The sequence below is a fragment of the Momordica charantia genome (genome assembly GCF_013281855.1).
Source record: "Momordica charantia cultivar OHB3-1 chromosome 6 unlocalized genomic scaffold, Mcharantia_2.0 BLBB01000006.1, whole genome shotgun sequence".
In the NCBI taxonomy this organism is placed as follows: domain Eukaryota; kingdom Viridiplantae; phylum Streptophyta; class Magnoliopsida; order Cucurbitales; family Cucurbitaceae; genus Momordica; species Momordica charantia.
Window position 1 is genome coordinate 10,532,960 of NW_028275164.1, and position 13,447 is coordinate 10,546,406.

A 13,447-nucleotide genomic window follows, 5' to 3' on the forward strand; every position below is an offset into this window, starting at 1 on the left:
CGTGCAAGTATACACGACATTGTTGATTGTAGTACGAAACGAGGTCGAATCCACAGAGACTTTGGATAATATTCCAAACAATGTTCGTAGATACCAAAAGTATAAAAACAAAGAAATATAGGCGTTGTGTTGTAACTAAACAACTATAATAAACAAAGTGGTAAAAATCTCAGTAGCAGACACACTTCACAGAGCTGATAACAGGAAGAAGAAACAACACAGAATGCGGCAACAACCATCCACCTACCTACGTAGGGGGGTACTTTTTTTTCTAAAGCTCCAAAGATACGCCGACACGGAAATGAGGAGTTAATAGATATGGAAAAGTGGGGAGATTCAACATACATTCATAGACTTCTCAACCTACCCTCTAGATTACAAACATTCATTAATGCCCAACTCGACTTGGTTCCCTCCCGAGACACCCGAACATGGAAACCCACAACTCCCGTTACTAAGTTCCAAGCAATAAAAACAAGTTCTAGGCATGATTAGGGGACCCCATTCCTGAACATCCACAAAATACTATAGAAATGTACTAATCACAAATGAAGCAAATCAGCAAATAGTAAACCCTCCTAGGTCAATATAGAACAAAGCGGCCAACTATGTTCAATAAAATATAAGAAATAAACACAGCTTTATTTAAAAACAAATGGAGTAGCTAAGGGTTGGTCATTCATCATTTACAACATATGAATCTCCACCGAAATGGGGTTTAGCTCAGAAGAAGAAAATACAGTGGGTAAAGGAAGAAGACAACGCATCTCACGGAAATAGCAGAAAAAACCAAAGAAGAAGATGACAGCTCCATACAGTAGTGGAATATCCCTTTCTGTCGTCAGCTTTCTGCCCCCGAAAATGGAGAGAATCCTCCTCCTTGTCGTTTCAGTTCTAAAAAACGTGCTTCTATTGGGATCTGTGTCTAGTGGCTAGGGCAACATGTCCCTTTTATATCGGGTCTCGTTTTTAGGGCACCCAGCTGAAGATTGTACGAACATGGTAAATTCCAGTATCTGGGCTGTTATTGCGCAGTAATTCCATGTTCCAGCTCTGCTTCGCTCCAGCTTTCATTTGCTCTATCTTGATCATGCTTCAACCGCTCTTCTCTAGGCTCAGCAGTCTCTTCATGCTTTATCTTCCTTTTTCAAACTTATGCATTTAAACTCGAAATAAGAGCATTTAGCGCAATATTTAGCCAAATCATTCAAGACCAGGGACTTTTAGCTCGGATTCCCGTTTTCTAATCTTATCTATGCTATTTAAGAGCTAAAACCGACACACTTCGACAATTCTTTGCATAAAATCACCAAAATAGACACTAGAATAACTATCTTTTGGAAAGTTATCAATATGCTAAGCTATTATACATCATGACTATTAGTTCCATTTAGATAGATAGAGTCATGACTGTTAGTTCCAGAGAGAGAGAGGGAGGGAGGGAGAGAGAGTTCGTGGGAACAACTAGCATTATCCTCATTCCTTCTATGAGCCACAGAGAGGACACGAAGATGTCCTATGTAATGCTCAAGAGTGTACTATGATTTAGGCAGAGAGGGTTAGTGCCCTAGGTGCCGACTGTCTCTCATACGGACAACCTGTTGGGTTTTATGTCCTAAACTAGTGGTTTGTAAACATAAAACAAATATTCATTCAATAAAGTTGTTATTGATAAAATTGCATCAACCCAGATCCAATAAACTAACATCCTAGGTTATGTGATGTAACTGGAACAATATATAACAGATATATAGTATATATTTAATATATATCGTATATATTTGATATATAGTATATATATATAGTATATATTCGATATACAGGTGGATAATGTTTCAGTAGTAACCTAAAGGGTCTATAGTATATGTATAAGGTTAGGTACCTTATCCTGGTAACACTATGGATATGGCACACTTTGTAATAGTTACAAATGACTTGATCCAAGTCATTCGTGTGGAGAAATGCGAGTGAGGGTTTCCTATACAATGAGTTTGTATAAGACCGGACCACAAAATAATTAATCTTTAGTTGTAACACCGTTAGCTAATAGATTAATATTTCAATAAGATGACCAGGTAACTCAATCTCAATCCTGAGTGAGTTATAGACTCCTGCCTGTTAGAGCTCGTCCTTTGATTTGTATGGGTGAGAGTGGCTCGAGTCGCCGACTCAATATGCCTACCATTTTGGGGGCGAGACCGGGTGGGCAGCTGGGAACATAACCACACAAGATGGAATTCACTCCTTCCCGACTTTAGGGTAAGTAGATAAATGTTCTCTTGAGTGGTGACTCCGGGACTTGAACAAGGGGCCCCACCCTCTCACTGGCCCGAGAGAGACTTCCGGTTATTGGTTGGACCATAACCGGGTTGTTCATTAGAGGATCAGCGGTACTTAAGGTACAAGATGTAACACAGGGGTAAAACGATACTTTGACCCAACTGTGGTCACGAACACTCGTGAAGGATTAACTTACCGTTAATGGTCAAAATCCATGGATGCAAAATATTCTACAGTGAGAAGAGTGCAACTGTGGGTCTTTAGTGGAGTGACCGACAGTTAACGAATATTGATTAATATGGTTAATGAGTTTAATCAATTAATCTCGTATCGTTGGAGCTTCCGATCTGTAGGTCCATTAGGTCCCCCCGCTAGCTCATAAAGGATAGTTAAGAATATTTAGTCTTAAAAAGAATTTGAATTGTTCAAATTTGTTAAAGAGAATTAAAGTTAATTGAATGAGATGCAATTAATATAATGTATGTTTACATTATAATATAAAGTTGATTTTGAATTGGATTCAAAATTATAAGGGAGATGAATATTATAATTTTATTCTAATATAGTTGATTAATATACGTTTAATTTAATTTAATTAATGGGATAGGTTGATTTGATTAAATTAAATTTAATTAATATTTCTTTTTTTAATTAATTAAATTAAATTAAATTAATTATTAATTTAATTAAAAATGTTTTAATTAAATTACATAAAAAAATAATGGGAAATTAACCTCCCACTCCCCACCATGGTGGAAATTGGGGAGGTTTTCCCATTTCCACCATTATTGGTGACTTCCCCACCAGCGAGAAAATCTCTCTCGATTGAGTTTCCCTCCGCTCGTTTCTCTTTAGCCTCATCCATGTCATTCGATTGGGGCTGGACACATGTCGCCTTAGATTGATCTAATAACAAAACTTTAATTACTTAAATTGATGAATTTGATAAATTTAATTCACTTATTTGATATCTTAACACAAGACCCCATCAGTGGAAATGAATAATAAATTAGGAGGAAATGACAATACAGGGGTTCAAACATAGGACCTCCTACTGTGATACCATATTAATATTTACGAGGTTACATCTCAAATCCAATTGGTTTTGAGATGGAACCCCATGAATATAAATATGGTATCAGAGCCCCAAACATTCAAATAAGCATCTAGTCCAAAAATAGGAATCCGCCAAGATCGATGAGCCAAAAGAGCCACATTTAAGGGACCTAGCAAAGATTTATAATAGAATGGACTACTCTTCTCATTGCCAATTGGTTTTGAGATAAAATCCCATAAATATTGATATCATCTTGAAGAGGCATGTTAAAGATCACACGTTGAAAATTGGTTACTTACCTATTGATTTTGAAAGGAAACCCCATGAATATTAATAATATTTGATTGAGCCTTATTAAGACCATACACAATATGCTACGAGAGAAAGGAGCTAACAATTCAAGATAAAAGCAAGCTCTCAATATGCTTACGAATGGGCTATTCAAGGGCAATACTTGATGGTGCCTTTTTGTCTGAGGAAGGACTTTTTGCTTTGGAAACATAGTCCAATGTTGATTAGTGAGAATAGGAACAAGATCTCACATATATAATTCAATAATTAAAATCAATTGGTACGAGATTTTTTGGATTTTTTTGGATTGACTCTAAAACTAAAATGACGTGAGTTTAGACTCACCTTATAAAGACATTAAACAAGCTCATTGGTCTAACACATGTCATGAAAAACACCAAACCAATAGCAGCTACCAAAATGCTCCATAATTATCCATTGACCAAGTTTTAAATTCATTAAAAGCCTTACAGCTGGCTTACTTTCCATTCCATAGTATTCCAACGGCTAGTCTTTATTTTGGGTTGTTTAGGAAAGTTTTGATATCCAAAACATTTCCTTATGATAGCATAATCTCTATTAATATTTTTGAAATCTTTTTTATTTCCTTTTTGGTGTCTTCTCGTGTCTGTATAAATCAACCTTGTACCATCTTTTGATATAAACTCCCCGTGGCGCTTTGTTTTTGGTATCACTCCACGATTTCCTACAAGGCGTAGGATATTGCTTTCTGATAAGGATTATGACGATATTTGACTTCCTATAAATGTAACCTCTTTGTTAATGTTTTATTTATACATAATCAAAAGAAAAGACTTGAGTGGTTGTGGTCAATGTCTGGAAATGAGTCTATATCTCGTGGGTTTAATTGTTAAGGATCCCATATTAAGAAGATAAGATAAGAGACTTAACAAGGATTTATAATAGACATGAGCTACTTCTTGTTGCCAATTGGTTTTGAGATGGAACTCCCATGAATATTAATATGGTATCAGAGTCCAACAAGCTCAAACGAACAACCGATCTAAAAATAGGATTTGCCAAGATCGATGAGCCAAAAGAGCCACGATCTTGAGGGGGCGTGTTAAGGATCCTACGTTGATAGGATAAGATAAGGGACTTAACAAGGGTTTATAATAGACATTGACTATTCTTCTCATTGTCCATTAGTTTTGAGATGAAACTCAATGAATATTAATATTAATGATGATGTTTTCAATTGTGTAATCCTAGGTAGCTATCGTTAGGGTATTTAAAAGCAAGATAGTTACTGTATAGTGATATCTTGAGTGAGATCTCCTTTGTAATATTCCCAACTATAATAAATCTGTTTTCCAAAGACTCGACACACAGTTTCAAGATTGGGGCGATCTAGTATAATCCTTGTAGTGTTAAGCTTTTCTATCTCTATCTCTTATTTATTTGTTACGTTACTTATCTAATTTTAGCTAGGGGATGAGAAAAATTAAATAGTTCATGTTTGAAGAATAACTTACAGAATGATTGATTGATCTATATTTTTTTCTCATCACACTCAAAAGATCTTATATTAATGGAGATATTACCTTCTATCACAACAATGTACTTCTGCAACCAAACTAATAAGTAATGTTATTTTGGATTACTTCAATAAACTACCCAAAATAGGCTCTTTAGGAGAGATCAACAACAACATCAATCCCAGCTTGCTACAATCAGAAAATCCAAAGCTGTGACTAATGTTAGTCGTTTCATTTCATCTAATTACAACTCTAAACTTCACCCACCACTAATTGGTATTGTAACAAAAGAAATACCATTCTTGGGCTGCCCTTTTTCAACTTCAATAATATGTGCTGATGCCTCTGATTTCTCTAACGACACCACGGTCTTGAAATGGGCCAAAGAAGCAAGTTCTTGAACGGCTTCGGCTATTTTCTCGGAACACTCGACGACGTCGACAAGCAGCGATCCGGTGGTGGCGGCGGGAATGAGTGTCAAGAGATCACAATCTTCCCACAAGCGTGACGATCTTAGGGAAGTTCTGAGCTTTTTGGCAGCTGCTTTTGAGTTGTGTATGTGGATTTCTGATTTAGTTGGGCGAGTCATTTCCCTTATGGAGGAAACCAGCTGCCTCAGGGCTTTCCCTGATTCAATGCTCATCTCAATGCATGGTTCTGTGATTTCTGTTCGAATAATTTCTTGTGAAACCTGCAATAGGTAATGGTGATTCTTTGAGAAACCCTTTTGGTGGAAAGAAGGGAGGATTAAGGTTAAAATGTAATCATTTAAATCTCAGTATAAATCTCATTTTAGGCTATAAACTTTTGTTATGTTATGTTTTAGTCACTCAATTTTTAAAATGTAACCATTTTGGGTCATAAGCCTTCGGAATATCTATTTTAATTCATTTTGATCCTTGTTATATTATTTTACCATCTAAATATCTACTTACCTAGTACTTTACCTTATCTAAACTATCTTACATGACTCGGTTACATGCTCACATCAACACATCATACTTAAAATCACATTATCCATTTGTTAAAAAGAAAAATAAAGATTTAGGATAAAAAAAAATTAATATTTTCTTGAAGTTCAATGAATATAATACACATTTTGAAATTTTAAATTCTAAAATGAATAACTCTCAAATATTCAAGCATAAAATGAATATTTTGAAAGTGTAGTCTAGAAGATTTTTAAGGTTCAAGTACCATGAGGTTTAAGTTATTATTATTATTCTCTAAAAAATCTCCATCATTAGTTTGAGGTTAATTTACACCAAAAAAAAAAAATAATAATAATAAATAAATAACAAATGACAGAATGTGTACTCGAGACTAATTTGTTTTCTTTTAACAAAATTTAACCCTAAAATTAGAATCCTCCCCACCAAAACTAAAATAAAACATTTGAAAGTCGAGATGCATAAATAAAATAAATAAGTACAAGACTCTATTTTAAGTAAGAACAAATTACTTAATTATGAGAAGACATCATTACTTGGATGTTAGAAGCAGAGAGATTGCGATGAAGGGCATCAATTCTATAGGCACATTCATGAGTTAGGGTTCCGATTTTAAGGTATTGCTTCCATGGATGACGAAACTGAAAACATCCATGGCCCGGCTCCCACCTCGCAAAGTTATACTGTAAAATGTGCAACGAACAATATTTAGATGCTTACTAGTCAGCTCCTATATTCCTACTTTAACAACTTTATAATTTTTTGAAAAGTAGGAAGAGAAAAATCTATTTTATTTGTTTGTATTTCTTCTATCGTACTTATCAAAAATTAATTAATGGTAATCAGAAAAATATGCATGAGTTCTGCCTAGTAAGTATTTTAAAGTATTTTTCTATTCGAAATTATTATCATAAATGAGAGAGAAAGAGAGAGGCATATACCAATGTCTCTTCAATGCCACTTGATTTGAGAATACTTTTATATGCTTGAGTAAACTTTTCATCTTTAGCCTCTCTATCTTGTAAAGTTTTGAAGTATTCAGCTCCAAATCCTGTGGAATATTTGCAATATCTTCCTTGAGTAGTTGTATACAACACAAACACAAACACGAACACAAACAAAAACAAAAACAAAAGACAATGACCTGATATAGTTTGGTATTAGTTTGTTTAAATAATTGATCTTTCAACTTTAGGTATTCGATTTGAGTGTCTCGCAATATACATTAATATGATTTTAAATAACTTCAACAATAGGAAAAATCAGGTAAAAAATTGTCAAGTGAAATGACATTCTCTATCATTACATTATTTTTTTTATATATACTATTTTTGTATGTAAACTCTCACTGTTATACTAATATAAAGTATATGATTGATATACCATTTTTATATCATTGATAAAATATAACATTGATATACATAATATTGGTAATATACATATATCACTGATACACGAGGTCTTGCATTTGTGTTACCTTTGCAAAATATTTTATCATAGGATTATCATAGGATAAATATGCAATCATATTTAGGTTAAATATATGCTACTTTTGCAAAAGAGCCCCTATAATTGATGTAACTAAAACCTAGAGTTGAGACTAGATATAAAATATTTAGATATATATATATACCTTCCAAGAAAATGGCTAAGTTTTCAATGTTGAGAGCAATGCGATTGTGGAGATCTTGACCAGCCCAAACTGGGGAAATCAAAATGGAAATGACCACACAAACAGAGACACCAATGAAGATTGTGGAAACTCTCTTCTGAAGAAGCTCAAAGATTTGGTCATCTTGAAGCTCAGATATGGACACCAAAGAGAATGTTAAAATGCCTATCACCATTCCATAATCATGTTTCGCCTTGATGTTTGGAAAGAACCTCACAAATGTCAATATGCAGGCTGTAAAATACCATAGAAAATTCATAAGAATTTGAAGTAGTTCAGAAGGAATGTATTTGCTAACCATTTTGTTTATTTATTCACAATGTTCTCGAATCTTGGTTTAAAGTAGGTTTAAATACTATTTTGGTTGCTGTATTTTTTTTGCCCCGATTCATTTTGGTCACAGAACTTCCAAAACGTCTATTCTGGTCTTTATTCTTTCAACTTTTGTTCATTTTAGTCCATTTACTTTCGAAACGCACGCTTGTTTTGATTCTGTACTTTTTAGAAAGTGACATTTTTTGTTCCTTCATTTTTATTTTTGTTCCATTTTTCAATTAAAATTTTAACATGATGCTTCACTTACTAAATCTTTTAAAAGATAGTCATAAATCTGTATTAAAGGATTTCTATTGTGTATAAAATCTGTGTTAAACTTTTGCAAACAGAGACCAAAAATGTCACTTTTTAAAGTTCAATGATCAAAACATATGTTTTGAAAGTAGGAACTAATAGTCATTTATTATACTTCAACCATGGACAAAACTAATATTTAAACCTTTAAAATATGAAAATTTTTTAAAAAAAGGGTTTATCAAGTATGTAAGGGTTACCATCTTAATCTTTATCGTTTACACGTGTGCTAATTGGTTTCAATCTAACACATATGATTTTAGTCTGTATAAGTTGGTTAAATCTTTAACACTTCTCCCCTTTTTTCAAATGTTAATAGTTTTTTTACCTCACATGATTTCTTTGAATATGATGGAAAAATACTTATCTCATCTATTTTTTGACCCGATCTCATTTTGACAATGAGAGGAGAGTAGTCCACTTATATTATAAATCATTGTTAGCTAAGGATCCCACATTGAAAAATACTAATTTCAACGTGGGATCCTTATCATACCAACCAGATGATGCGTGGTTCACCAATTAATCTTGGCCAGATCCCAACTGCTCGTTTTAGTTTTTTGGCTCCGATACTATGTCAATATCCATGAGGTTCAATCTCAAAACTAATTGGAGAAGTAGCCCACTCATATTCTAAACTCTTGTGAGTCCCTTATCTTTTAACATTCAATATAAAATACGTTTGAAGGTTAAATTGGTTGATAGTATTAGCTACGCTGCAGATTGTATTTGGTATTTTTTTGGGTAAAAAGAAAATGGATTTTTGAGAAAAGGGGTAGGTTTATGTCTTAGGGATTCATAACATTAGAAAGGAGAAATTTTTTAAGATGATTTATGGATCTAGCTTTACGAATTTACTTTTCCATTCCATATTGGGATGCATGTTTTGAGAGACTCAACCAACCCATAAAATCAAATTGAAACTTTTAAAACTAAGACCAAACTGAAATAAAAAAAATAAAAAAAAGTTACCATGAGTCCGATTCTAGTGCTTCGAATCTCATAACATTGAAGTCTTCGTACTTTTATTTATAACGATTTAATTCTTATACTCCTAAAATATGCAAGGATTAGTGAGCCAAAATCTTCAATAAAAATTTGTAGGTTAGAGAGAAAATGTTTACCTAGTAGAAAGACAAAGATAGTGGTTAGAATTGGCTGGCCAACATGTCCAGATAAGGCAGCCAAGTGATGAGCTACAGCTCCTAAAGCACCAGCAAACAGTGTTCCCAATGCCCTATTCAATCCTTTTCCCAGTGTTGCCCCTGAGGATTATGAATGATATAATATATTGCAAGCCTCATAACTAATGTTTCATGTCACAATCCCTTATACAATAAGGTTGAAAACTTTCAAAATACACCTTTTATTATATTTCATCATCTTTAAACTTCATTATAAAACTTGGGATACGTTCGAAATGATGTAGTTTGATAACCGTTATTTGTTATTTTGTTTTTTAAAACTAAGCTTATCAAAATTACTTTCACCATTTTGTTTCTTTGTCTTGTTATCTATTTAAAAAAAAATCAAATTCTAAGCCAAATTCTAAAAAGTCCACAACGTAGTTCTCAAACTATCCTTTTTGTTTGAAATTTGACTAAGAATTATAATGAAGTTAAAAACGGAAAGGTTATCAAACTAGGTCTAAATAGTAGTTCTTGCGTCTAAAATGGGTCTAAAGCTAAAACTTACCTGCTAACTAGGTCAAGAAAATAAAATCTGTTTTGTGACCATTAAAATCTGGCCAGATAAGGTGAAGCAGATGGGGTAAGCTTTTATTCTTAGATGATGGGTAAAAAGAAGTGTAAAAAGTGATAAACACCCACTGAAAATTCAAAGACAACAAAAGACAAACAAGAAGAGAGGTCAAAAAGCCAAAAGTTGTAATAAAGTGTAAACTAAAAAAGAAGTCCAAAAAAGCTAAGCCATCATACCTACTGAGAATTCAAAGACAACAACAACAGTTATGACTGCCCACATTGCTGAAACTCCAAAGTTGGCATAAAGTGGCTTGTAATAGTAAAGCAATGAGACAATTGTGAGAGCAAGCCCTAGTTTTAGTGAGTGAATAACCCTTCTTGGGTCATCTTTTCCCAAAGCTTTTGCCTTTCTTGCAACCCCCACCAATTTTCCAACTAACCCCTTCACCCATATCCACCCTTTTCCCAATAACCCTACTTTTTCATCACACCCAATTTCCATTGCTTAGGAGAGAAAAATGGAAGAAGGGTTGGAGATTTTGAGAATTCAATGGTTTTTGGTGGGAAATGTGTTGGAAGCATATCTCTTATTTATAATATAGCATAATATAAAATGTTGGTCTCTCTTTGTTTCGTACTATAAAGTAAAGAAACCCGAGATTCCTGAAATTTTTAGATTATTCTATTTTGGTCTCGGTAGTACTGTTTGAAATTTCTATTAACTTTAAAAATGGGTTCGAGATGTATATTAATGTGTTAATGTGAGAATATTATTCAAACCACATAAATTGGGAAGGAGTATTTTAAGTACAAAATAATACAATGATCAAAATGGTCATTTTTTGAAAGTTAAGAAACAGACATCATGATCTAAACATGTTGGAAACATCAAAATCTTCCTGTTTCCATTTCCAATTTTTTTTTAAAACATAAATTTTATCTATTAAATTTCAAAATTTTTTTATGAACATGATTTGAACCCACGCCTTCTCTTAAAAGACCAAATCCAATTTTTTTTTAAAACATAAATTTTATCTATTAAATTTCAAAATTTTTTTATGAACATGATTTGAACCCACGCCTTCTCTTAAAGACCCAATCCAATTTTTTTTTAAAACATAAATTTTATCTATTAAATTTCAAAATTTTTTTATGAACATGATTTGAACCCACGCCTTCTCTTAAAGACCAAAACTTGAGTTTGGCGCCTTAGACCACTCGGCCATCCTGACTTTTGTTATTTTATATACATAAATAAAAACATTAGTTTATCAATATTTTACTTATAAAATGCATAGTAAATATAAAAAATAATATAATCACATACAAATTTTGAATATTTTATTTTGAAAATTTAATTCTCAAATGAACTTTTTTTAATTTAAAATTTTAGAGAACAAGAAACAAAAAAATGGTTACAAAACATGTCTCTATTTATTTTTCAATAAAAAATAAAGATTTAGAAACAAGAAACAATCTGTCAAACGCAATTCTATTTTCCTAAATAAAAAATAGGGAGTAGGAAGCAAGAAACAAGAAACAAAAACATCAAACAGTCTTTAGGGATAAAAATAGTTACTTTTTAAAAGTTCTTCCGGACCAAAACACGATTTAAGTTGTTTTAAAAACGTACTCCAAAATGGGAGACTGTTGTCATCCATTAACGTCTTGTTACTAAGATTGTTCACTTCTCCTTAAAGGTAAAGTTAAAGTTTCAAGATTTCTTTGCATCAAGTAGAGAGAGGCCCTTCGGTTTGGCTATAGAGTTATTGTGCTGTTGCATATATTCCTGAACCATATGGTATCAATCTCAGCCATTGAAAGCTAACTTTTTATAAAGTGTTCAACATATCTATATTTTAGTCACAAAATGGACCAATCAGAGTCATTGATCAAGTGATAGTGATTGAGTCATTCCCCAAAAAAACATTGAGCATTTACAAGATATGCTTCAAGAATTTGAGGGTTTTATCAACTGATCTTTCCATGTTGAAAAGGGGTTTCTTGAGGGAGTGATATTAGAAGTAAATTGGAAAACTGATTTATACCATCTCTTCCCCTGGTTACTTTTTGGAACCAGTTCTTCTATGGCTCTCAAGGTTTCAATTTTCTCCCTATGGTTTGGGTTTGGCGGTTCACGTTTGAGTTATTGTATATCCGGGTAAGCTTGTGCGTACCTTGATTAATTTTACGGGACAACCGCCTAACCGTACTATATTTAGTTGTCAAAGAAACACATAGGAAATCAATTTCTAAGTAGGTGGCCATCATGGAGTTTGAACTTATTCCTTTTAATCCTTTTGATTTATCTTAACTTCTTTGGACCAATGAACCACCAATGATAGTTTGTCTCTAGAGACTTTCGATTCTGGGTCTAATAGATCCCTTGACTTTTAATTTCGTATCAAGTAGTCATTGGCTTATTCAACATTTTTTTTTTAATTTACAAACCTATTAGACACAAAATTGAAATCTTAGAAACCTGTAAGGTGCAAACCCACTTATATTCTAATTTGTATTCTATTTGACGAACTATGTTAGGGTTTAGGGCAGTGGCTAAAAAATTATAAGAACTTGGTGAGTTTTCAAGTGAGTAAAAACCAATTTAGGGATGAGTAAAAAAGTCGTAGACTAAATTAAAAATTTCTTAAAATGAACCAAATTGAAACTTTTAAAACGACGTATTAGAACAGAACGAAATTGGTGATTTAACCCAACTTTATCATATTCTCTCTTGGGAGTTAAAAAAAAAAAAAAAGAAAGGAAAAGAAAAGGAAAGACGAGAAAGAGCCCATCAAATCAAATGAATCCCCAAGCCTCAAAACAAAAAGGAACAAAAAACACTACAAGTTTGCGAGAAAGAATCAAACATATTAGACATATTCTGATTCCATAAAACTTGGTGATCATGGACTTCTCTGCAAAATCTGAAGAGAGGCATCAAAACTTAGCTGCTTTGCCAACGAAGTTTGCCTATATAGCCACTAATGACATCTTTTAGCTAACAATTTTTTAGATGCCTTCATATTTTAGCAGTTCTTCTACTTGTTCTTTTTAGCTGGTTTTGTTTTTGGCCGTCCATCTTCAACATCAGTGTACTTGATGAATATTTCATTCATTTAACTTGTTCTATGGGTGTTTTGGAATAGTCTTTTCATAAAGATAATTACAAAAATAATATAATGTAAGATAGTAATTTATGGGAATTGAAATGGTGGCAAACACTTTTTGCCATATTTGTAAATATAGTACAAGAAAAAAGATTTTATAGGGCAGGCATCACTAACTTACGTAAGCTACGTCACCAATAACCATGCAGGGTTTGAGATATATCATGATTAGCGGCCTTTTCAATATTTCAAAAG

At 33.0% G+C, this 13,447-nt stretch overlaps 1 protein-coding gene across 1 annotated transcript; it reads right to left on the reverse strand.

Annotated features, from left to right (window-relative positions):
* Positions 1-5,164: 5,164 nt before the first annotated feature.
* Positions 5,165-10,628, reverse strand: LOC111012225 (aluminum-activated malate transporter 2). The gene is made up of 6 exons (XM_022286296.2): positions 10,317-10,628; positions 9,504-9,644; positions 7,711-7,983; positions 7,019-7,128; positions 6,614-6,760; positions 5,165-5,818 (listed from the first exon to the last, which is right to left on the reverse strand). Exons 1-6 carry the CDS (start codon positions 10,582-10,584, stop codon positions 5,387-5,389), a joined length of 1,371 nt encoding a protein of 456 aa, XP_022141988.1. The 5' UTR covers positions 10,585-10,628; the 3' UTR covers positions 5,165-5,386.
* Positions 10,629-13,447: the final 2,819 nt, after the last annotated feature.